Below are 26,100 nucleotides of genomic sequence, written 5' to 3'. Positions count from 1 at the left end.
GAGGGTATATATAGCATCCTCAATTACAATGAACGGCCCAGATAAAAATAAGATCAACGGCTGAGATTTTGACACCTAAACCCTAATTAGGGTTTATTACAAAAAGTTCCCCTTTTATTGAACAATATTAAATGCATAGCCAAATATTTAATTGGCACAAAAATCTAGGAAACATAGACCAATGATAATTAAGGCGCCACATCATCTATAACAACCTTTCTTCTAGAACCTTGTTCCCTTTCCAATGCTCCTTCTTAGCATATGTAGTGAATCTGGACACGATTCCTTCAATCTCAGCAATAGGAATCTCTGGAAGATTCCTCATTCGTTCCTCCAAGTGGATGACTTGATCGAAAGCCTTGAGAAGAGCTATGTCCCATCCAGGCTCGAGTTCCTTGATTTTCTCAATCAGGAGCATAGTGGCGAACATTTGATCTCTTTGCTCATTTGTGATAACATTCTCATCTTTGCAAAAGATGACCTTGATCTTCTCCTCCAACTCTTGAAGATTCACATCTGTCTCATCTTCAATCCTCCTGCCAAGAATAGAACATAACACCCCAAACACCTTGTCCTGAATCGGATGAATGACCTCCTCAACTTGATTGCATTTGGTACTAATGTCTTCGAAAAGAACTTCCTTCATCTGAAGTAGAGTTGACCACTGAAGTAAATTATGAGCTCCTCCATCCATTATCTTTTCTTGTGCTAAGATCTTCCTTGGTGTTTGCCTGGTTACTTGCAGAACAGGAATGATAACATCTCTAGTGTGGGCAAAGGCGGCTACTGTTATCATTAGGTTGTGAATGATCTCAAGGACTTGGATAGCTCGATGGGTGGACTGCATCATTCTTGTTGCGAACTCAGTGGCAACGGTATGGGATTTGTCAATCCAAGAGCTCATAAGCTGGACCAAGCTCTTAACTCTTTCTGCCTCACCAACTGATTCAAGGGGAAGTGCTTGCACAGGAGATACTGCTGGATCCTGACGTCCCAAAGGCTGATTGAGATGGCTAAAGTAGCCTCTCCAAGCACCGACCTCTCGCTCAAGCTTTCTATTCTTTTCCATTTCTTCTCTAAGCTTGTCTTTGAGTGCCTCAAATGAATCAGTTGCCTCATCCAGTGTCTGCTCGACTGTGAGTGGACCAAGCTCAAATGTTTCTACATCATACTCTTTTGCAAGGATTTCACCTTCATACTTGTCCACTGCCAGTGTAGCTATCTGCAATTTCTTGGATCCTGTCTCATCTCTGATCATCTTGGACATCTTGGTAGCCTTCCTTCTCTCTGTCACTTCCTGAGAATTTCCAACAAGGCTTTCTAAATCAATTACATTATCTTCATCTTCGATCACAATCACCCTCGTTAGTCTCTCCTTTAACCAGTCTGGAATGGCGGACCTTGTCTCTCTAACTTGTATTTCTTTAGGCACGGATCCCTCTTCTCGGAGAGGAGATGTCACTTCATCATCATTCTTGTCTTCATGTAGCTCATTGACTTGGGGAGATTGACTTGATGAACGTTGAGGTGCTTGCCTTTCTTCATGCTTATCATTCTGAACCATTGATTCCATAGATTCCTCAACTTCAAGTACCCTCTTCTCTTGTCCTTGACTTGTCCTTTTTTCATGTTGGGAAGATGTGCTAGATGAGTGACCTCGATGGGCCTCTTGCTTCTTCTTGGAGGGTTCCCTTTTCTCAGGTCTTTCTTTCCTCTTCGCACTTCTAGGATGAGGATTGCCTTCACTTACGCATCTAGGGTGAGGATTGTCTTCATTTGTGCTCCTAGGATGAGGATTGCCTTCGCTTGTGCTTGCTCCTCCTTCCCCTGGCCTTTCCTCCAAAGTAAAAGTCATTGATGTGTTCTGTTCTCTCAACTTTTGATGTTGTATATCCACCCATCTGCGAGTACAAGACAAAATCGGAGCCATCAAAGTTCTCAAGTCTGTAATTTCAGGTTCATTCCAATCTATCTTCACTGTTTTGTCCTCTCGGTCATAAGATGATTGGAGATGTTTGCCACTGTCCTGGGCTTGATCAGCCACTCTGTAAATTTTGCATTTCCTGATGAGATCCAAAGGTAATCTGGAATGTATCTTTCTTTTCACCTCTAAATCATTTGAGAGATTCATCAAAAAGTCCTCTATCTGAAATTCGTGCTTGTACTTTCTACCAACTCAACTGAATTCCCTAGTATGATAGGCACTGGAATTCCATTTCCATGTCTGTGTCTGAATGCCTTTGCATAAGCCGCCAACTACCTAGTCACCTCCAGTAACACTATTCTGTCTGTAGGATATCTTGGCAACATATATGGAGGTGAAGGACACACATGAACTCTAATATATGTAAACTTCTGGAATTGGATAAACCAAGCACCATACCTCTTTACAAGCTCCTGTGCATCTTGAGATATCCGATTGTGAATCCCACCTTGCAATGTTCTGGTGATGTTCATCGTGAAGGTATCATTAACTAACTTGTAGTTACTTCCAGGTGGGTGATGCAAATGAACATAAGATTCACAAACTCTGACTTCCCCTGGTCCTCTTCCGATCACTCCTCTGTGAGGTAGTCCTGCATATTCAAAACTCCTGATCAAGGCATATATGATGTATGAACTCATGTGGAAGGACTTGGTAGCCTTCAGTCTTCTCAACTACACGTCCAAGCAATGGCTAATAATTCTAGCCCAATGAATTGTTCCTTTTCCTTGAACTATCACTTGGATGAAGTAGAACATCCACTTCTCAAAATAGAAGGCTTGAGGAGCCCCTGTAACTCGATTGAGTAAGGTTATCAAATCTCTGTACTCCTCCTGGAAGTCGATCCTATGTGGTGTATTTGGAACCTTGCTCAGGCGAGGACGACTCTTGAGTAACCAATTCTTATTGATGATGCTTAAGCAAGTGTCTGGATCATCTTCGTACATGGATCTAGCTCCTTCCAAGCTTTTGTAAATCATATCTTTATGCTCTGGTAGATGGAGAGCTTCACTGATAGCCTCTTCTGAAAGGTAAGCCAAAGTGTTTCCTTCCTTGGACACGATTGATCTTGATTGCGGGTCATAATGGCGGGCACACTCGATCATCAGCTCAGGACACTGGATTGCTGGAGGGAAGCCGACCGCCTTGATAATGCCACTTTCAATTACTCTCCTTGCGACAGGTGATGGCTTTCCAATGTAAGGGACCTCTCGAAACTTCTTCACACTGAAGTTTCCCAAGTTGGTATCTCCAATGTTGCTCCATTTTGACATGATCTTGGTCTCCAATTCTTCATTCCTTTGATCTTCCTTCATGAGAGCTGGACGACTAGTGGATGCTCCTGTCTTCGGGGTCGCCATCTTGATATCTACACAACATTTCATAATGAGCAATATATTTTGCAACGTAGAAATATAGACTGGATTTAAGTTTTAAATTTAGGAAACTTCATGATAAATCTTTGAATTATCATTTCCTAAATATGACTATGCAATTGGAAATTCAAAATTTCAAAATTTGAACAAGGGAGATATCGCCATACCTCTTCTTGAGAACTAACTCTAAAAAAAAAAGATGCAAAATTAAGAAATTCGCTAGGCAAAATGAAGATCGAAGTCCTCTAGCAAATGCGCCTCCTTCATCAACTTCACCACCTTTTGGTCTTTAACGCCTTGAGGAAAACTCGCTCTACCTCTAGCCCCCAACAAAGTTTGCACTCTTAAATCAAACTTCGCACTCCCTCTTGGACCAGATTTCACACCTCTATTGCTTCTCCAAATCGCATTTGAATAAATGATTGAATGATGGATTAAAATGCTTCAAAATACCTCTCCTATATAGGTGCTCACTATTGCAATTGCCCATAGGCCGACTTGGAAAATAGGCCAAAATAAATAAAAATGAAATAAGAGAAGAGGCCGACTTTGCAAAAAACATTAAAATAATATTCCCAAGCGCTCCATTTTTAAATTTAATTTAATAATAATTAATTTTAAATGCCTTTATAATTAAAATTTCGATTTTTTAAAGGCTTAAATTAATTATTAAATGCCCATGCGCTCTTATTAAATGCCAACTTAATTAAAATATTCCAAGTTTTAGCGAATTGGCATTTAATGCAATTTGAAGGATATTGGAGCCTAAGCATGGAAAAAATAAGGGAGATCAAACAACATCGCTCTGGTCCCTTGGAGAGGGACAGGAGCGCCCATGCATTTTGGCCTTGTATTTCTTGCTTTTCACGTTCAAAGTCTTATCTTGGATGTCCAAAATGGCATTTTCGTTTGGAATCTTGAGTTTGATTTATTCCATCTTTGGAAGGAGTGCACCTTAAAACACTTTCGCCCTGGTCCCTTTGTGAGGGACAAGAGCGATCTTACCTTTGTCCTTGGTCCTTGTCTTTTCCAATCGCCAATTCATGTTGCAGGGCAATCAATGATCTTCTTTGTTCGTTCTATGCATGTTCATCTTGCTTTCTTAAGACAAAATGAGTTCCTCTTAAGATTTTCGCCCTGGTCCTCCAGTGAAGGACAGGAGCGATTTTTGTATTTGTGCCCAAGATAGTTGATCTTTAGGGTTGGTTCCTTGTTCATCGTCCTTCGAAAGACATTTTTGACTTTGCATAACCTTGCCTTGACGTGGTTTTGGAAGACAATGGTTGATTTTATAGAAATCGCCCTGGTCCTCCAGTGAAGGACAGGAGCGATTTTTAGCTTATTGCACACATCCATGATCATATCAACCTCGAATTACATTCAAGGCGTAAAACGTCATTCCTTATTCTATCTTGAGTGTTAGAAACGAAAGTGGCATTCTAAATTTAGGCATACTTGAAGATTTCGCTCTGGTCCCTTGGTGAGGGACAGGAGCGCCTTAGTATTTTGATCAAGTCTTGTGGTCTTTGCAACTTCGTCCTTCCTTGTAGCACTTTAAATATCATCGCCATCTTGTGCCTTGGCCTGGATTCATCTAAATTAAGAGGGGAAGACATGATAATGTGTTTTTCGCCCTGGTCCCTTGGAGAGGGACAGGAGCGCCTTGGCCATCATGAGCTCACTTATGTTTTGCAAACTTTCAAAATTATTTTCAATGGATCGATTATGCCTTCCTTCATTCATGTCAAACTTGAAACTCGCTTTACCTTTGCCCAAAATTTGCCTTGTGAGAAAATCGCTCTGGTCCCTTGGAGAGGGACAGGAGTGCCTATTGCAACTTGGGTCGATTTTCTCCATTGTGGCCCACTCAAGTTATATTCAACGAGCAAAACATACTTCCCTTGTCCTCCTCAAATCGCGAAATCACTTAAATCTTGCAAGGATAAGGCAAACTTGGAATTCAAGCTCTGGTCCTTCAGTGAGGGACAGGAGCGCCTTTTGTCCTCGAGGCTAAATCTTTACAATTTTCATCTCAAATTTCCTTTGTTGGGGGGGGATATCATCGTTTTGCAAACCATGAACGAGAGCCTAAGTCCAAAAGGGTCCAAGAAGATGCATACAAAGGAAATCGCTCTGGTCCCTGAGTGAGGGACAGGAGCGCCTTTATCTTTCTAGGCCAAAAGTTCAACCTTTCATTGCTAACGACTAAGTCTGGATACTCCATTATGCTCGTTTCATCCTTCAGTGCGTCCTTGATGCTCTAGTTCGATCAACCAAGACCAAAAATGATCAAAACAAGCCATTTCGCCTTGGTCCTTCAGTGAAGGACAGGAGCGATTTTGCTTTAAACCTTAAAAAACTTGTCATTTTTGAGTCTTCAAAATCTTCAAAATCTTCAATTCACGTTCGATCATATCCCCTGGCGACCCTGCACAAAAACATTAAAACAAGTCAGTAACCAAGATGCACAAGATATCAATTTCGCCTTGGTCCCTGGGAGAGGGACAGGAGCGATTTTATCTCTATAAGCCAAAATATCCAAAATTTAGGTCTTTAGTCACTTCACAAGGCATAATTAGGTCATTTCTAAGGCCAGGAATCGGTTATCAAGCCATCAAAAATTTGGTCAAAAATTACCCAGACAAAAAATACACAATTCCATCATTAAAATGTTAACACTTAGACCTAACTTGAATTTGCCCTTAAAACCCCTGACTGGACCTATCCTGAGACATACCCAACCTTCCTGATAGGCTCATCTTATTTCAGAATTTGCAACCCTCGGGAGAATGCTCAATAACCTTCAAAATTTGACTGGACTCGGCCTGAAAATATCGAATAGAAACCCCTAAGGCTTAACCCTAGTCCAGACAACTCACTCACTTACTCAAAACCCTAAGAGCAGAGAGAAGAACAGGCAAAACAGAAGCAAAAAGAGGGGGTCCCCATTTTAATGGGGCGATGTGTGAAATGGTCACAACACAACCTTACAAACCAAAACTCTTTGCAACCATACATTTAAAACTTGTAGAGTATTTGTGTGGCTTGCAAGAAATTTTTAACCCCTAGTAACTTGATCTCGAACTTGTTGAGTTTCCATGAGCGTGTGGTTTAAAGTTGTGATTGTTTATGAGTGCTTGGTAAGTCCCATGCAAACTTGTCATACATGGGAAGATTGTGTGATATAGGAAAAACAGTAACGCGCACACAAAAAAAAGGGTTTCTTGGCCTTTTTTAAGCAAATCTAACCATTCCACTTGCTCACACAAGCATGTGCAAATCTGTTTGAGTAAATTTGGATGAACTTGAATCGATTTGAGGAGCAAATTTGCAATTTTGGGATTTGGAATTCCTCGAGATCCTAGTTGTTGTGCAAGACATTCCTGTCGCTGTGCAAGAGATCTTAGTTGTTGTGCAAGGGTTTCTAGTGGTTATGTAAGAGACTACTTTGTTACACAAAATGAAGCCAGTTTGAAGAAGAAATTAAATAAATTATCTTCAGAAAAGAAAATGTAGTCCCAAATGGTCTAAGTAGGAAAAAGTGGGGTGTAAATATAGAAACTCTTGAATGAAGCCAGTTTGAACAAGAAATTAAATAAATTATCTTCAGAAACCTATTTTCAATCACTTTATGAAGGATTAAAAAAAAAATCTTTTAATGTACATATAAATGATAGACTTGAATTTTATATATATTTTATTAAATAATGGTCTCATGTACCATACAGGAAGATTATGCATTTCAAATTTACCAAATGTTAAGCAAAATATGCTTAAAATTTCCCATGATATACCTATGTTAAGCCTTCTTGGTTTTCACAAGAAATCTTTCAGTTTTGGCCTAAAATGAAATCAGACATTTGGACTGATGTACAACAATGTTTAGTATGACAAAAAGTTAAAAATGCACAATGCAAATCACCTGATCGTTTACAACCTTTGTCCATTCCTAATTGTAAACGAGATTCTAGTGTGGGTTTTATAACCAGAATGCCTCGTACACATAGAGGCCATTTCTATCTTGGTACTAGTAGATTGATTAACTAAAACAACACACTGCCCACAAAAATCAAATCTTCTGTTTTAGATATTGCTCATTTATTTGATAAAGAACTAATTAGACTACATGGACTTCCCATGAATTGTTTCAGATTGAGATCCCAGATTCATCTCTTCTTTTTACAAATCTCTTTTCTCTAGACTTGGTACTATTCTAAGTTTTAGTATTGCATATCATCTTGAGTTTGATGGGAAAATATAATGAATCAATAGAATCTTAGAAGACATTATTCACACTTAATTGAATTTACATATAACCAAGGATAGCATTCAACTATCAAAATGTCATCATTTGTTGTAGTGTATGGTCAAAATTGTAATACACTGATTTCTTGGTCCGATCCTATCCATAAAATATGGTATGAAATAGAAATTTACAAGAAATGAAAGAAATTATTAATATTGCAAATAAACTTGAGTGATGAGGAAATTATTTATTCATGATTCAACTATCAAATTGTCATCATTTGTTGCAGTGTATGGTCAAAATTGTAATACACCTATTTGTTGGTCCAATCCCATCCATAAAATATGGTATGAAATAGAAATTTACAAGGAATGGAAGAAAGATTAATAAAGAAAAACATGATATGAAAACTGCATAGGATAGATATAAAAATTGGGCAGATTCAAAAAAATCTATGACAGAAATAAATATTGGTGATCAAATAACTCTTAGAGTAAAACCTAAAAGGAGTTCTTTAAAGTTTAAAAATTGGTAAATATATGCTAAAATAACTCCTCATTGTTGTGGACCTTGTGGAATTCTAGAAAAAATAGGTAGTGTAGCATATAAATTTAGACTACCACCACGATACAGATCCATCATGTATTTTAGGTAAGTTTATTTTAAAAATATGTTTATAGTTCTGACCATGTTATTGATTGGAAAAGTATCTGTTGAAGCTAATTGTAAAATTAAAATTGAATCAGAAAGTATTATTGAAAGATCTAGAAATTTAAAAAACAGAAATATTGATGAAGTTAAATTAAAATGGACTCATTGTAATATTGATAGTGTGACTTGGGAAAAGATTGATTATATTAAACATCAATATTGATGCTTATTTGACTGTACATTTTGTAGATGAAGTTAAATTAAAATGGACTCATTGTAATATTGATAGTGTGACTTGCGAAAAGATTGATTGTATTAAACATCAATATCGATGCTTATTTGACTATACATTTTGTAATCCATGTTGCAGATGTACCTTGTGCTATTGATGTTAAGAAGAAATTATGGGGGGAGTAGTGTTATGGGACTATTTCCCCTAGTAAAAATAAAAAAATAAAAATTAAAAGTGAAACATTTGGAAAAAAACCCTTTGTAAGGAAATCAAACTTGAAAAATAAAATAAAAAAAACTTTTGTCAAAAAGGGATTATAAATTCGTGGAAGGCAACTTAAAATAAAGATAATAATGAATAAGCCCTTTTATTAAGGAAGTTTATGTGAAAAAGGCTTATTTAAGGTAGAAACAATGTAATTAATAAATAGTTGTTTAATACAACTATTGTGAATGAGTATGTTGGTTGTAAATTTGTAATCACTCCCCAGAAATTTACTTAAATTGTGTGAGGCTTGGAAATGGGATGTAAGCACTTTTTGAAGAAAGTGAAAAGGCACATAGTGGGCATTGGAGAAGGGGCACACAAAATGGTGTCTAACCTACGATATAGAGCATGCCTTGGATGATTCTTGGCCATGGCACTGAGAGAAATTTTATTTGAGGCTCGGAAATTGGATGTAAGCGCTTTGAGAAGAAGTGGAAAGGCACATAGTGGGCATTGGAGAAAAGGTACACAAAGTGTGTCTAACCTACGATATAGAGTACGCCTTGGATGATTCCTGGCCATGGCACTGAAAGAAATTTTATTTGATTATTAATTTTTCTTGGATTGCAGCCATAGTCTAGGGGCCCTCACTATTGTTCTTCTAAAGTGTTTGAATCCATTTCTGAGTTTGTCTCAGGTAAGTATTATTTAAACATTTGATCTCATATTTATATTTTTACAATTGATATTAAAATTATTTAACTTATATTATATTTAATGACTAAATAATATTTTGAATGTTATAAATTCATTTGTTTTAATGTAGTAAAATTGTTTACTACAAAAAGTGAAAGTTAACATCATTTGAATCACTAATAAATTTAAGTTGTTACATCATAATTTAATATATTACAAACATTTTATTTTAGTATTTCATTTTTTTTAGTACTTTAGTATCAGTGTTCATTGAAAATACTACTTTTTAAATCCGTGTCAAATCACATTCCATGTATTATCCAGTTAAATCAGGACTTTCAATTTTTGGTTTATATCCACAGTAATCTCTAGGGTTAAATTTTTTTGTTAAAATCATTATTGTGCGCAGTAACAAGAATTGTTAAAAAGATCTTTGGCATGTAATGTTTCCTCTTGGCTTTTTGTTACTTCCTTACTAGAGCGCTTTTTCCTGAAGGATTGAAAGGAAATACAAGAGCAAGGAAGAATAATAAAATCCAAGTAAGTTTATTGATGAAGTAAATGTTACCAAGAGAAATGCAAAAAACCTTGGAGCAATCACCCAAATGTGAAGGAGGCACAAGAACTTTTGAAAGGGGAAAAGCAAAGAAAAACCCTTTGTGATATTATGAATGAGGCAATGCCTAAAATGAGAGAGAGAGAGAGAGAGAGAGAGAGAGAGAGAGAGAGAGCGCAAGAAGCTCTTTACAATATTGTCATTAAGAAGAAATGAGAGAGGAGACATCTCTTAAATAGAGATGAGGAGAGGAGTTACAAAGTAACTCCCAAATCTATGAATGCCACCATTCATAAAATGTGTGTGCCATGTGTCCACATCCTCTTATGGAGGAAATCTAATATTCCTTAATAAAGGAAAATAAAAGAAATGACTTGTCCTCACACATGTACTAGAGGACAAATTACATGTAGGAATTCCAAAGGAATATCCTAAATTAAATACAAATAAACCTAAGCCAAGTAAAGATTAAATATTCTAACACCCCCCCTTAAGCTTTACTTGGGGAGTTTACATCAAACCCTTCAATGGGTTGCAAGCCAAAATTTTTACAATGAAATTGGAACTTTTCTTTACAAAGTGGCTTGGTCAAAATATCTGCAACTTGGTCTTCCCCCTTGCAATAGAGGAGTGAAACTTGGTTGTCTTCAATTTGTTCTCTAATAAAGTGGTGTTGGAGAGAAATGTGTTTTGTCCTTGCGTGGAAAACTGGATTTTTAGCCAAGGCATGGCACTTTGGTTGTCACAATACAATTGAGTTGGTTCGTGTTGAGGTAGACCCAAATCTTCAAGTAGTCTTCTAAGCCACAAGACTTCTTTGGAAGCATTAGTGCATCCTTTGTACTCAGCTTCAGTGGATCCAAGAGAGGTAGATTGTTGCTTTTTACTATTCCAAGAAATTGCTCCTGAACCAATAAAAAAACAATAACCACAAGTAGATTTCCCATTATTGGGATCTCCACCTAGATCGGAATCAGTAAAACCTTTTAAAGTAAAATCAGAATTTGCATCATAAAACAAGCCTACATTAATAGTTCCTTTAATATATCTTAAAATTCTTTTAGCAACTTTAAAGTGTGTTTGTTGAGGTTTAGACATGAATCTTGAAACCAAACCAACACTATAAGCAATATCTGGCCTAGTAAGAGTTAAATAATTCAAACTTCCAACTAATTGTCTATACAAAGTAGGATCAACAAGAGCAGTTTGCATATCAAGCATTAACTTAGTGCCTAATTCAAGAGGAATTGAAACATGGTGAGCATCATTCATGTGAAACTTATCTATGAGATCTTGAGCATATTTACTTTGAGATAAGAAAATTCCTTTAGAGATTTGCCAAATTTGCATTCCTAAGAAATAATGTAAAAGACCTAAATCAGTCATTTGAAATTTTTGATTAAGTTGAAACTTAATATCAGAAATCAAAGTATTGGAACTTGAAGTAAGAATCAAATCATCTACATACAAGATAATAATGATAATATCATCTTCACTATGTTTAATATACAAGTTAGGATCATTTTTACTTCTAATAAAGCCTTGAGAAAGAAAAAATCCATTAATCTTTGAATACCACTCCCTAGGAGATTGCTTTAATCCTTAAATTGATTTCTTTAATTTACAAACTAAGTGTGCATTACCTTCTTTAATAAAACCAGGAGGTTGAGACATATAAATTTCCTCATGTAAATCACCATTAAGAAAAGCACTTTTAACATCCATTTGGTGAATAGGCCAATTCATTCTAGAAGCTAAAGCAAGCACAAGTTTAATTGGAGGCATTTTAGCAATAGGAGCAAAAGTTTCAGTATAATCTAAGCCTTCAATTTGAGAAAAACCTCTAGCAACTAATCTAGCTTTAAATTTACTAACTTGATTATTAGCATTCAATTTGGTTTTATAAAGCCACTTGCAAGAAACAAGATTTTTACCATGAGGCAAGGGAACTAAATCCCAAGTTTGGTTAGAAATTAGAGTATCATATTCTTCCTTCATTGCTTTTTGCCAATGTGGTTGATTTTTAGCTTGATCAAATGTTTTAGGATCATTAGAATTCATAATAGTAGTCATTAAAGCATAATTACAATAATTAACTCTTCTAGCTTGAAGTCTATCCATTCTAGCTAAGTATTCATCACTATCTTGAATTAAAGATTTAAACCATTTAGGTCTTCTTTTAGAAGTAATGGATTCATCACTAGAAGAAGAGTCATGAGGAGTAGAGTTATTATTATCATCATCACTATCACTAGAAGGAATAGAAAGAGATGCATTAGGAGTAGGGTTAAGAGAAGGAGGTTGGTCCTCCACAAGCACAACTTTGCTTTGAGCAAGTTCATCATCCTCCACTTTAGAACAATCATGAATGCCTTTTTCTGCAATACAAACATCTCTTGCAACTTTTACCTTGTTAGTAATAGTATTGTAGACTCTATAACCTTTTGTATTTTCATCGTAACCAACAAAAATAAAAGGAGAAGATTTAGCATCTAATTTTTTTCTTTTCTCCTTAGGTTTGTGAACATAAGCTATGGAACCAAAAATTCTTAAATTCTGCAAATTGGGCTTTCTACCAGACCAAGCTTCTTCAGGATTTTTATCCTCTAAGGCTTTGGTAGGTGTTCTATTAATTAAATAAGTTGCACAAGCCATAGCTTCAGCCCAAAACTCGTAATCCATATTTTTTGCATGCAATAAACATCTAGCCATTTCAACAATTGTCCTATGCTTCTGTTCCGTCACACCATTTTGTTGTGGTGTATAAGGAATGGTAAGCTCATGTTTAATTCCAAAAGATTTCAAATAAGAATTAAATGCATTATTGACATATTCTCTTCCATTGTCAGTACGGAGAATCTTAATTTTAGAACCAGATTGCCTTTCTACAAACATATGAAATTCAGTAAACACATCAAGCACTTGATCCTTACTATGAAGGAAATATATCCATGTTCTCCTTGAAAAATCATCAACAAAGGTAAGTGCATACCTTGAACCTTGGATGGAGGGATTCTCCATGGGATCCAAGAGATCACTATGAACTAAATGCAATTTAGTATATGCCCTCCAAGATTGACCATGAGGAAAAGGTTCCCTATGCATCTTACCACTCATGCAACCATTGCAAAAAATTTGAGAAGGAACAATACTAGGCAATCCATCAATTATATTTTCTTTTTGCATCATTGAAATATAATCAGAATTGAGATGGCCAAGTCTTTCATGCCATATAGTAAAATCAACAGTAGGAAGCAAAGAATACTTTGGAGGAGCAAATTCATAGAACTTGAATAAGTTATCACTATCCATTTTAGCAATAGCAATAACATGATTAATTTTTGGATCAATGATATAACATATGCCCCTATAAAAGTTAATCTTATAATCTTGACAAAGTTTAGGAACTGAAATCAAGTTTGATTTTAATTTAGGAACATAAAGAACATCATGTAATTTCCCATAGGAACATTCACATCACCAATAGCTTCAACTTTGCAACTATGATTATTAGCTAATTGAACAAGAATATTAGAAGTATCAGGATATAAAGATTCAAAACATTCTTTATGAGAAGTAACATGCTGAGATGCACCAGAATCAATAATCCACTCAAGTGGTTGAGAAACTTTATAAGTACATGTAAATGCATGACGAGATGAATTACCATTATTATTACCTTTCTTATAATGAGGTTTATGTTGTTGATTATTTTGGTTCATGGGCTTTTTACAATTTTGCTTCTTAAAACAATTATTAGTAATATGTCCATCTTTCCCACAATATGTGCAATGGGGTCTTGTTTGAGAATTATTCCTTTGATTATTCATTATTGTATGTATTATTATGATTATTATTATGAGAATTGTTATGATAGGATTTAGAATGAGATTGATAATTAGAAGATTTGTGATTATTATGATGATTATGATTATGATTACTATTATTGGATCTAAAATTATTATTATGATTTTGATTTTTAGACATAAAAGCATGTTCACTACTTTTAAGAGTACCAAATTGAATTAATTTAGCTTCCTCTTGACGTAATAAATTACGAAAAATATCATATGTTAATTGAGTAGCTAAGCTAGGAATAGCAAGTCGAGCATGAATATTCGTAATAAATTGCTGAAATTGACGAGGAAGACATTTTTTAAGAATAAGATGAATTAAACGTAAATCAGTTAGCGTAACTCCTAAACCGGTTAATTGACTATTAATAGAATCAAACTTTAATAAGAATTCATCCATGGTTTTAAAATCTGTATACCTGAGATCTTCAAGTTGATTTTGAAGCTGAATTTTTCGGGATTCATTTGAGCTATCATAAGTTGTTTTTAAAATTTCCCAAGCTTCATACGCTTTTGTACAATTTCCAATTGGAATATACAAATCAGGAACCATTGAAATACCAATTAAACCAAGTGCTTCCTCATTTTGAGCCTTCCATCTATCTTGGTCGGCTTGAGGAGCAGTTGTAGCGGGCTCAAAGGTTTTATCAGTTGCAACATCCAAAAGATGCTTGAAACGAAAAATAAAAGAAATATGTGTTTTCCATGAATGATAATTAGAACTATTTAATTTGATTTCCGGAATTAAAGTAGACATGATAACAAAATAATGGTTAATAAAAAAAATTCCCTTTGATTAAAAACGAAAATTAACCTCCTTGATTAAAAATTGAATCAAATTTTAATAATTAAAAAAAAATTATCAAGAAATATTATTTTCAATTTTTTTAATAACAAATTAAAATTGAAAAAGAACTTAAATTTTAATTAAACAAACGTATATTAAAAAAACTTTAAATCTTTATAATAACAAAATAAAAATTCTCTATATTAATAACTTTATTTAAAACCTAAAATTTTATTAAAAAAAATTAAAAAAAATGAACTCAACGAAACTTTACTTTTAAATAAACTTTTATAAAACTAAACTAAACTTTTAAAAAGAAACTAAACTTTTTAAAGATTAAAACTTTTACATTAAATAATATTAAACTTTACTTAATGTTAAAGAGCTAAACTATTATTTCAAAAAAGTTAACCAGCCTTATTACATGTAAGACAAATAAACCTTAAAATTTTAAAGTTAAATTTTAAAACCTTATGATATATGTGAGAAGGATTTATCCTTTGACTTTTTCTGAATTCAGTTATATGAAACATAATAAAGCTACAGATAAATAAAACGTAAGAACAAATCAATACATAAACTATGATAAAAGCTATACGTTATGATAGAGATAAACCAAAATAAATAGAGTTTGGTGCTAAGATACTCTGTAGGGAGAGACGTTACGACAGAGATTTGGTGCTGCAGGGAGGGACGATAAGCAAAAAAAAAAACAACAAATTACCAACTCAAATGTAGGTAAAATGGTTTCAGAAGTGTGCAAAGAGAGTACACGAAAAGATTTGAAGATAAGAGGAATCGTATGTTAGAGTAGAGCAAACTAAAGATTTAGGAATTAATCAGAGCAAGCTTTAGATACAAGCTGCAAAAGATTTATCATATTTCCAGACAAAGATAGATATGTAACCCAGATGATTGAGTTAGTATTTGTAAGTGAAATAAAACTTTAAATAGAATTATTTTAAACAGATTTAATCAGAGAGGAACTAAAACAGTTCTTTGAATCTGCAAATAGAAATAGTTAGAAAATATATAAACCAACAATAATCTGCAAGTGAAATAAAATTTTAGAACCTGCAAACAAACAGAGAAGCAATGTCATAATAAATCAGATTTGGCGGCAAGCCGACCAAGCAGATTAAGGAGGCTGAGTTTGGCGGTAGACCTTCCAAACTACTCACACTAAAAAAAACTAGAAACTTTGGCGGCAAGCCTTCCAAAGCCACAACTTTAAACCAGAAAGAAGAAACTTTGGCGGCAAGCCTTCCAAAGCTTTTTTTGTTTTAATAAAAAAAAACTAGAATAGAAGATTAAACCTGCAGGCAAACTTGTTAACAAGTTTGAAAAAAAAATTTAAAATCTGAAATAAAAAACCTGCACAATAGAAAATAGTAGAAAAAAAACTTCTTCTCCTCTCAAGAATGCCTCCAACAAGGTGAACTCCACAGAATGACAACCTTCATCGATCTCAACTTGAAACAAGGATTAGAAACCTGCTCTGATACCATGAAAGGAAATACAAGAGCAAGGAAGAATAATAAAATCCAAGTAAGTTTATTGATGAAGTAAATGTTACCAAGAGAAATGCAAAAAACCTTGGAGCAATCACCCAAATGTGAAGAAGGAGGCACAAGAACTTTTGAATGGGGGAAAACAAAGAAAAACCCCTTGTGATATTATGAATGAGGCAATGCCTAAAATGAGAGAGAGAGAGAGAGAGAGAGAGAGAGAGAGAGAGAGAGAGGCTCTTTACAATATTGTCATTAAGAAGAAATGAGAGAGGAGACATCTCTTAAATAGAGATGAGGAGTAACTCCCAAATCTATGAATGCCACCATTTATAAAATGTGTGTGCCATGTGTCCACATCCTCTTATGGAGGAAATCTAATATTCCTTAATAAAGGAAAACAAAAGAAATGACTTGTGCTCACACATGTACTAGAGGACAAATTACATGTAGGAATTCCCAAGGAATATCCTAAGCTAAATACAAATAAACCTAAGCCAAGTAAAGATTAAATATTCTAACAGATTTCCTTTGCTCCCCAACTACATCTTGAATATAAAGATCCAACTTCCCTCCTCCCATTCTTTCTTCTTAGCTTTCACATCGTTACACTTACAAGAATATAAATTTAGTTCTTTTGGGAGGTCAAAAAATTTGAAAATTTGGAATTTTCAAAAAACATCCAGTAAAATTTAGATAGTAAATGAAAGGTCTGGATTGGATTTGACAAATCTGCAAGGTCCGAAAAATGGATCTAGTCTTGAACCAGATCTGGCCAGATTTGGTAGCTGTGCTTAGAAGGGAACTGTTAGATTCTCTCCACCTTTTGATGAGTAAATTTTCGTGGGTAATTGAATATTCTTTTCATCTCAATTTGTTCAAATTAATTATTTTTCTCAGTTTTAATTTCCATTTTGATTCTCAGTGTATAGTCTTATACACATTCCACCCATCAACCACCTCCATTCCCATTTGAACCTCTCCACTCTGCCATTCTTTGCCTTAAATGTTTTATTCGCTATATGGATTTAATCTGCTAACAGATTGTCATTGAAGAGGACAATGGGTATAGCCGTATAGGCAATGGAACTTATCATTTGCCATACTAAATATTCCCATGTTACGTTATGACAAAGTTCTTTAATCAATAATTATTTGAACTTCGGAGCACGTTGATCCCTGGACATGTCATCTTCAAAATCAAAATTTAGCACATTTTATTCATAATTATCCAACAGGGGATTTCAAGTCATAGCTTCTGCCCATTGTCTTCCAAATATGTAGCTTTTTGGTGCTTTATCTTTTGTATTTGTTTAATTTTGTTTAATTTTGATACTAATAGATAACCCACTTCCTCAATAGTACTCTACTCTAGTAATGAACTTAATATTTTGGCATTTATAATGGTTTCACAGTATAAAATCTATGGCATTCAACAGCTATCTTTATTCCTCAACGTGATGTATTGGCTTCTGTTTGATCTTTTTTATTGGTCAATAAAATTTGTGTGCAGTGATATTATGAGCTCTGCTTTCCATTTTTTTTTTGCATTTGCAATATGGTGATTTTCAAGAGTTTGAATGTGTAGTATATGTCAAAATGTTGAGCATTGATATTTGGCTTTTCTGATGTACATAATACATGTTTGCTACAGCTGCATGATTGGTTGGATCTTTCTTTGAACCATTCGGTACCTTCTTCCCTCCTTATTCTTTCAAGGTAACTACTTTTGATACTTTAGTCTAATTCCTGCAGTTTGTATCTCTAAGAGAGGAAAGTACTTCAGCATTATTGTCTATTGTGGTTGTTTGATTCATTACTCTTCTTTGCCAGAGCATTTACAGTCTCAGGAAAAGTCAAGCCAGAAGAGGCTGTTCAGGCCACACTGTCTTCTCTTCCAGATGAACTTGTTGATTCTGTAGGGGTTACCGCATTTCCAAGTGAGGATTCAGTTGCTGATCGAAGAAGAAAACTAGAGTACTTGGAAATGCAAGAGGAGCTTATAAAGGTTACATCAAAATTTTCAATGAGCCTTTTCCTAGTAACTATGAATTTGTATTCTTTGTGAGCTTGTAAAAGAAGAATGGGTGGTATAAGGTTAGAGTGGTAATCATGGTTCTTTCATTACTGATAGTTAATCCCTCTGGATCCTGCACAATCCTGTTGTATCCAAATTTTCAGATGTACCAAATCAACCTGTTCCAAATCTGGACAGCTTTTATTGATTTTTCTTTTAAAACATTAAAGTTATCATTTCTGTGATTATGCACATTCTAGCCCGCTTATTCTGTGCCACAAACAATCAAAATATTACATATGTTTATGATATATTATGTGTACACAGACACGCTTTTTTCATGTCCATATTTTCTGAATATTTTCCAGATTTTTCTCAGATTCCAGATTTTTGGACTGTGTTTTCTTTTGTATGAATCTGTATTTCTGAAGTTGGTAACTATGCTATCTGAATGGTTTGTCATAATGTTTTAGCGAGTATCATTTCATAAACTTATAAATTAGAAGGGTCTTTCCTTTTTGCTTGTTATATGATGTTTTCTGTGAGATGTTCTAACATCCTCATTTCTCATTGGTTAAGCTATGGGGAGCACATGTGAAGGGATTTGTAAATAGGGAAAAATGGTTAGTTTTTCAGGAAATGAATTGATTTCATTTGAATTACATGATAGGAGGAAGAAAAGAAAAAGAAAGAGGAGCAAGCAAGGCTGGAGGAGGAGGCAGTTTTGAATCAAAAAGATATTGCATTACAGGAGATGAATGTTGCAACGGAAAGAGAGGTGCAAGAGTTGGCAAGAGCTAAAGCCATAGAAAAGCAAGATCAACTTTGTGAGCTTAGTCGCGCTTTAGCTGTTCTAGCTTCGGCTTCTGTATGCTTTCTTCCTTTCTCCTTTTTCTTTTATGTGCTTATTTCCTTATTCAGAACAATTGCTATAAATTTCTTTGTCTTATTTTCAGCAAATCTGTAACTCCAGTTCTAGATTGTAACTGACACATACTTGTTTTTTCAGTCAGTCAGTGAGGAACGTGCAAAATTTCTGAAGCTTGTAAACAAAGAGGTAAACAATTGAATAACGTTTGCTGTCTACTTCATTTTTGAAAATTGCTAGCTTGCAATATTATTTTTATTTCTTGCTTGCTTTAATTTATTTTGAATAGTGAGCTTCAATGTAGCCAGTGAATTTCATGTCATTTGACAAAACTATTTCTATATTAAAATGATATTAATTTGATGCTTTATTATTAATCTAAGATTTATTGTTATAGCTATTTTTCTAAGCTTTACCTTTATAATATGTTTTTTGGTTTCAGATATTACTTGATTAGCTGTGTAGATATACGATAGAGTATGTATATGATACTGGATTTTGTATTTCAAAATCAGCAATTATTGCCTCACTAATCAAGTTCAAAATGATATAGAAATGTAGAAATATGATTATATAAATATAGAGCTCATCAAATTAGAGGGTTTGTGGTCTAAGCAAGGATCATAATCAAATATGAAATGCTAGTATTGAATAACAAAACAAGTCTACACAAGAGTGGGCTAGGTTTATCCTTAAGAATCCAGTTCTCCAAAAGTTATGCAAGTCTATGGAAGGGGGGCTTGGTTTATTCCCTTGTTCCATGGGGACACACCCCCTTGCAAAAACACCCCTTTGCAAAACTAGGTGTTTTGAGGTGGGTACTTTTTGGATATGCATGGACTTGGGGGAAGTGTCTTTTAAAACAAATGCAGAAGCATATGGATTTCAAAGAATTGATTCATTAACAGAATGAGCAAGACGCTCATAAATAATACAAGAATAGCAAGTTTCTAATAAGAAACTGCTGAGAAGATCGTAGACGATCTAACTAAAATAGAATATACACTATTGAGCATTAATACTAAAATTAACATTATTTTAATATTCTATTACCCTCCCTTAATGCTCAATCTATTAACTACACCTATAGACCCCCTGAATTTTACAAATTTATCAGGACCAAGGGGCTTGGTGAAGATGTCTGCTGGCTGCTCCGAGGTAGGAACATACAACAACTGGATGGATCCGTCTTCAACCAGCTGTCGAATATAGTGACAATGAGTTTCCACATGCTTGGTTCTTTCATGGAAGACTGGATTCTTGGTGAGTTTGAGCACTCCCTGATTATCACAGAACAAGAGAGTAGGACCTGCCTGGGAGACATGCATATCCACAAGCATTCGTCGAAGCCAAACCGCCTCACAAGATGCCTTAACTACTCCCCGATACTCTGCTTCTGTCGAGGAGAGAGCCACTGCCTGTTGCTTCTTACTAGTCCATGTGACAGCACCAGATCCCAAACTAAACACATACCCTGCTGTAGACTTACGGTCATCAACCGAACCTGCCCAGTCAAAATCTGTGTAGCCACTGAGTATAGGATCAGAACTCCGAGTGTACAGAAGTCCATAATCAGGAGTGCCACTCACATAATGCAGCACACGCTTCGCTGCTATCCAATGATCAGCCTTGGGAGCTGTCATGAAGCGTGAAATGTAGCTCATTGCAAAACTGATGTCAGGTCTAGTGGCAGTAAGATAGATGAGGCTGCCCACTAGTTGCCTGAACAAAGATTCATCCACAACTGGTGAAGATGACTGAGCTGAAAGTTTGAGCCCGGGTTCCATAGGAGTAGAGGCAGGTTTGCAATCCTGCATTCTGAACCTGTCCACAAGACTTCTAGCATACTTGGACTGAGAGAGAAAGATACTGTTCTCAGTCTGCCAGACTTCAACTCCTAAGCAGTAATGTAGAAGTCCCAAATCTGTCATATCAAAGGTGCGGCACAAATCCTGTTTGATCCCAGTGATCAAATGTGCTGAACTGCCAGTAATGATTAAGTCATCCACATAGACAACTACAAACAGAACATCATTACTAGTATGCTTGATATACAGGTTTGCATCAGATGGACTTCGCTGAAAACCATGATCTGTCAGGTACTTATCAATTTTCATGTACCAAGCCCGAGGAGCTTGTTTCAGACCATAGAGTGCTTTGACTAGTCTACAGACCTTCTGTTCTTGACCAGCAACCTTGAATCCTAGGGGTTGCCTCATGTAGACTTCTTCCTGTAAGTCACCATTCAAAAAAGCACTCTTGACGTCCATCTGATGGACTTTCCAACTGAACTGGGCTGCCAAGGCAAGAACGAGCCGTATGGTACTCATTTTGGCTGTAGGAGCAAAAGTCTCCTCGTAGTCAATGCCTTCTTTCTGTGAGAACCCACGAGCAACAAGACGAGCCTTATACTTGTCTAGGGTTCCATCAGCTTTGTATTTTACTTTGTACACCCATTTGCAGCTAATGGGCTTCTTCCCTGAAGGAAGATCAGAAAGGGCCCAAGTGTTATTCTTCTGAAGACTCTGGAACTTAGTTTCCATAGCCTGTTCCCACTCAGGTATACCTTTAGCCTCTGAATATGTTTGAGGCTCAAAAACACTGTGTATGTTAGCCATGAGAGCAAAATTGACTGTATGCTGCTGTTTGCTCTTATTACGGGAGTTTCTACCCTCAATGAGCTCAGTATCCCTGAGATCACCAATGGTCTTGGCCCACCATTTAGGCCGGAGAGTAGAAGTGCTAACATCTGGAGGAGCTGGAAGAGGCTCAAGATCGGGAACAGGAGTAGCAGGAGGAGGATTATTCTCCGGAGGGAACTCAGGTAGTGCATCATCGAAAATAGATTTTGCATCATCCCTCCCATCAGGCGAACCTAATGGAATAAGAACACTGTGAGGCTAATCCTCAGAACACGGCTCAGAAGAAGGGGATTGAAAGAATCCTCTGTCTTCATCAAATACAACATCACGACTGAAGATAAGATGTTCAGTGTCTATATCGATCAGTCTGTAGGCCTTATGGCGATCACTGTATCCTGTCATCATGAGTTTCTGACTTTTGGAATCCAACTTGGAGCACTTAGCATCTGGAATCCAAACATAGGCAACAGAGCCAAAAACCTTCAGGTGGCTGATCTTAGGCTTCCGACCAGACCAAACCTCTTCTGGAGTCTTCCCCTTAACAGCCTGAGTAGGGGAACGGTTAAGGAGGTAGACAACAGTAAACACTGCTTCAGCCCAATACTTATTCGGAACACTCCTGTGTTGTAACATAGAGCGAGCCATCTCAACAACCGTACGATTGCGACGCTCGACAACACTGTTTTGCTGAGGAGTGTAGGGTGTAGTCAATTGGCGTTTGATGCCATGGGTATCACAGAAGTTGGAGAATGCAGAAGAGCAAAATTCCCCCCCATTATCTGTCCTAAGAGTAATGATGCTATATCCAGACTCTTTTTCAACAAAGGACTTAAACTTCTGAAAGATACTAAATACATCTGATTTGTGTTTAAGAAAGTACACCCACATCTTTCTACTAAAATCATCTACAATAAGCAAAAAATATTTGCAACCAGTAACAGAAGATGTATTCATAGGACCACAAATATCAGCATGAAGTAATTGAAGTACCTTAGATGCGCGCCAAGACTTTCCATGTGTGAATGAAGTCCGATGCTGTTTGCCAGCTTGACAGGCGCCACATACAACAAGATGCTGAGTCTGAATATCAGGTAACCTTGAAACAAGTCCCTCCCGAGATAGCTGAGAGAGATACTGAATGTTGAGATGTCCATATCTCTGATGCCACAAAGTGCTGAGAGGAGAAACACGAGCTGCCAAAGCCACTTCAGGAGAATCACCAGTGTCAAGAAGCCTGTATAGGCCATGATCCTTTAGACCAACAGCAATAGTAAAACGAGTCTCCCGATCAATGATGGAACACTTGTGAGCACTGAACACCACATCTAGCTGAGGAGAATTCCTCATAATCTGACTGACAGAGAGTAGATTAAGTTCCATACCAGGAGCATAGTACACATTCAGGAAAATGAGAGTCCTGCCACCAGACTGTATCTGAACAGTGCCTCTGCCAACAACTGTATACTCCTCACCTCCGCCAAATACAATGGAATCACTAAAAGATGAGAAGTCTGTAAACCAGTCACGCCGATGAGAAAAGTGACGTGATGCACCAGAGTCAATGTACCAAGCAGAAGACCTGGCATGATTCGAAGACCTCTTAGCCATAAAGGCATAAAAGGCAGACTCCTTCTGCTCGGAATGTTCAACAACATGCGCCTTCTGGTGTGACCCTCCCTGCTTCTTTTGTTCAGAAGCGAGCCTCTGACGGCAATCTTTCTTCATATGGCCGTACTTGTGACAGTAATTGCACTGCACATTCTTCTTCTTAGCACCATCCTGTGTCTGAGAAGAGCCTTTCTGCTGAGAAGACTGAGAGGACTGAAATTTGCCTTTATCCTTGTGAAAGGATTGGGCTGTGAAGGCATTTTCCGAGGAGGCTGATGTAGTACCACTACCAAACTGTTGTTTCCAGCGATCCTGCTGTAGAAGTTTGGTGCACAATTCTGAAAACTTCAGATCAACATTAGTGGAAGTAATATTGAGGGTCTCAATGAAGTGTTCATACGATTTCGGAAGACTTTTCAGAGTGATTACTACCATGTCTTCTTCCTCCATAGTCTGACCAATAGCTTTGAGCTGATCTCGAATGTCCTTAATCCTCGTGAGGTGTTCCTGTAAGGACATACATTCGTCCATCATAATGGAGAACAGCTGATTCTTTAGAAAGAATGCTCGGCTCTTGTCGGATGTCTCATGCAATTCCTTCAGATGCTTCCAGATGTCGGAAGTTGTCTTGCCGGAAGGAATCTGCGGTAACTGATCATCAGTCACTGAGAGTTTGAGAAGCATAACTGCCTCCCGATTGCGTTCATCAAACTTATCTTGATCTGCACCAGGTGTACCAGGATTGAGCTCTTTTCCCAAAACAAGTTGGTCAAGACGCCTATATTCAAAAATGGTCAACATACGCTATTTCCAGATGTTGTAATTGTGGCCATTAAAGCGTTGACTGCCTTCTAACATCAGATTGGTGAGAGAAGCCATTTGCACGTTTCCCAATGTACTGAAAGATGAGAGAAAACCTAGAAGGAATCTGAAAACCAAATTCAAATCCGTTGGCTCGAAAATCGAGGCACGAAAAACTATGCACCCAGAAAAATCGGGCAACTACCCAAATTAGGTTTCGAAAAACCCACCAAGAATCTGCAAGAAAAATTTATTTTCGATGAAAACTGGAAGGTAAACACCTTAATCGAAAAATTCAGAGGGTTGTGGAAGCCATGAGATGCCTAGAAAAAAATGCAGTTGAAGAAAACTTGGTACGGGAGCCGCGTCACCAGTATAGATGTCCCCACGGGTTTTATAACCCACAGTAGCGAGCATAAAACAGTGTGACGTCTGCAGGTCATGCACAGAGCCGCGGACGCAAAATACAGGTGCAAAAAAAACAGTGTGACGTCTGCAGGTCGCGCACAGAGCCGCAGACGCCGTTGGACACAGGTCACGACGACTTTGCAGGTCGCGCACCAACCACGAACGTTGCCGAACACAGGTCGCGCACCAACCACGAACGCCGCCGAACACAGGTCGCGCAAAAAAAACGTGACTGTACAAACCCGCGAGGTAGTTACAGAAGCTAGGAAACTGAAAAACCCTAGATGGATTTTTAAAAACCAGAAATAATTTCGAAAATTTCCACTAATTGGAAATTTGAATTAAAAAGTTTTCGAAAAAAATTTCTCCTATAGCTCTGATACCATAAAACAAATGCAGAAGCATATGGATTTCAAAGAATTGATTCATTAACAGAATGAGCAAGATGCTCATAAATAATACAAGAATATTTACAAGAATAGCAAGTTTCTAATAAGAAACTGTTGAGAAGATCGTAGACGATCTAACTAAAATAGAATATACACTATTGAGCATTAATACTAAAATTAACATTATTTTAATATTCTATTACTTGTGCTGTACTTGCACCATCACCATGTATCTAGGGACGTTTTTGGGAAATTCAAGAATCTCCAAGAAGAGAGGAGCAATAAAAAGGAAATTAAATTAATCTTGGAGCTATCCCAAAAGCCTCTGGCTGTTGGACATTTCCAGAAGATATGATCAACTTTTGCTTCTTTCCTAGATATAGTGCAAAATGAATTTGTAAATGTAGTCTTGCTCAAATTTATTTCGACAGCTTACTAGCCATCCCATCACCTTATGTTTGAAGGATGTTTTTGTTTTCCAAATAACTTAAATATCTGTTCCATCTCACTTTAGGGTCTTGGATGTTTATATTGTTTTTGTTGCTTTTTATTGCTTTATTTGTGATATTGTCATTCTTGCCAAGAATTGAGTTTTAATCTCTTTTCCTTGACACTTTCATATATTGTTTGTATTATATTTTCTTTGTATTGCCATACTTGAATCTTTTTAACTAAGAATTGCTGATGGTGATTTCCTTGAAAAAGAATCAATATAAATCAGAACATGCATTGACTTCAGGAGTCCAAATGAAATCACAATTAAAGATCTTTTGCCTATTCCATTCGTAGATTTCATTCTTGGAAAAGTGGTTGCATGTGAATTTATTCTTTTATGGATGGTTTTCTTGGTTAAACCTAGGCAAAGTTAGTTGAAGATATAATGAAGACTAATTCATTTTGGAATATGATGTCTCTGCATACAACATATTTAGTGCCTTTGGATTTGGTAATGCACCAGCTGCACTAGTTATATTAGTGACATTAGACAATTCTTATGAGAAAATAGTTCTTAATCTAGATCAATGCACATGTTATGGGTAGAGCTTTAGCTATGGCTCATTAAACAACCTTGATACTTTCAAGTACTTAATGCGTGTTTTCTAATGAATATGCTATGACTCTAGTTTATTAAGGAAGACACTCCTTTAGTTAAATTCTATCATAATTTAAAATTGAAATTTCCTCAATTTTTGTTAAAAATTTGATTCATGTAGGATTTGAAGGTGGCAAAATCTCCCAAAGGATCACAAACATGTGTTAGCTTCTCTGA

The 26,100-nt window shown here is 36.3% G+C and overlaps 1 protein-coding gene across 5 annotated transcripts in view; it reads left to right on the top strand.

Annotated features, from left to right (window-relative positions):
- LOC131075005 (uncharacterized) overlaps window positions 1-26,100 on the top strand; it is a 107,390-nt gene that overhangs the window by 47,694 nt on the left and 33,596 nt on the right. For 4 of the 5 annotated variants that reach the window (XM_058011773.2, XM_058011771.2, XM_058011772.2 and 1 more), the window contains exons 8-11: window positions 17,752-17,816; window positions 17,931-18,105; window positions 18,785-18,982; window positions 19,124-19,171. In XM_058011773.2, coding sequence (XP_057867756.2) covers window positions 17,752-17,816; window positions 17,931-18,105; window positions 18,785-18,982; window positions 19,124-19,171 — 486 coding nt within the window. The remainder of the gene's footprint in view (window positions 1-17,751; window positions 17,817-17,930; window positions 18,106-18,784; window positions 18,983-19,123; window positions 19,172-26,100) is intronic. The other variant, XM_058011775.2, reaches the window with a different exon arrangement.

This window comes from Cryptomeria japonica, chromosome 5 (genome assembly GCF_030272615.1).
Source record: "Cryptomeria japonica chromosome 5, Sugi_1.0, whole genome shotgun sequence".
Lineage (NCBI taxonomy): Eukaryota > Viridiplantae > Streptophyta > Pinopsida > Cupressales > Cupressaceae > Cryptomeria > Cryptomeria japonica.
The sequence above is the reverse complement of the archived record's forward strand: the minus strand, read 5'-3'. Positions and strand labels throughout refer to the sequence as shown.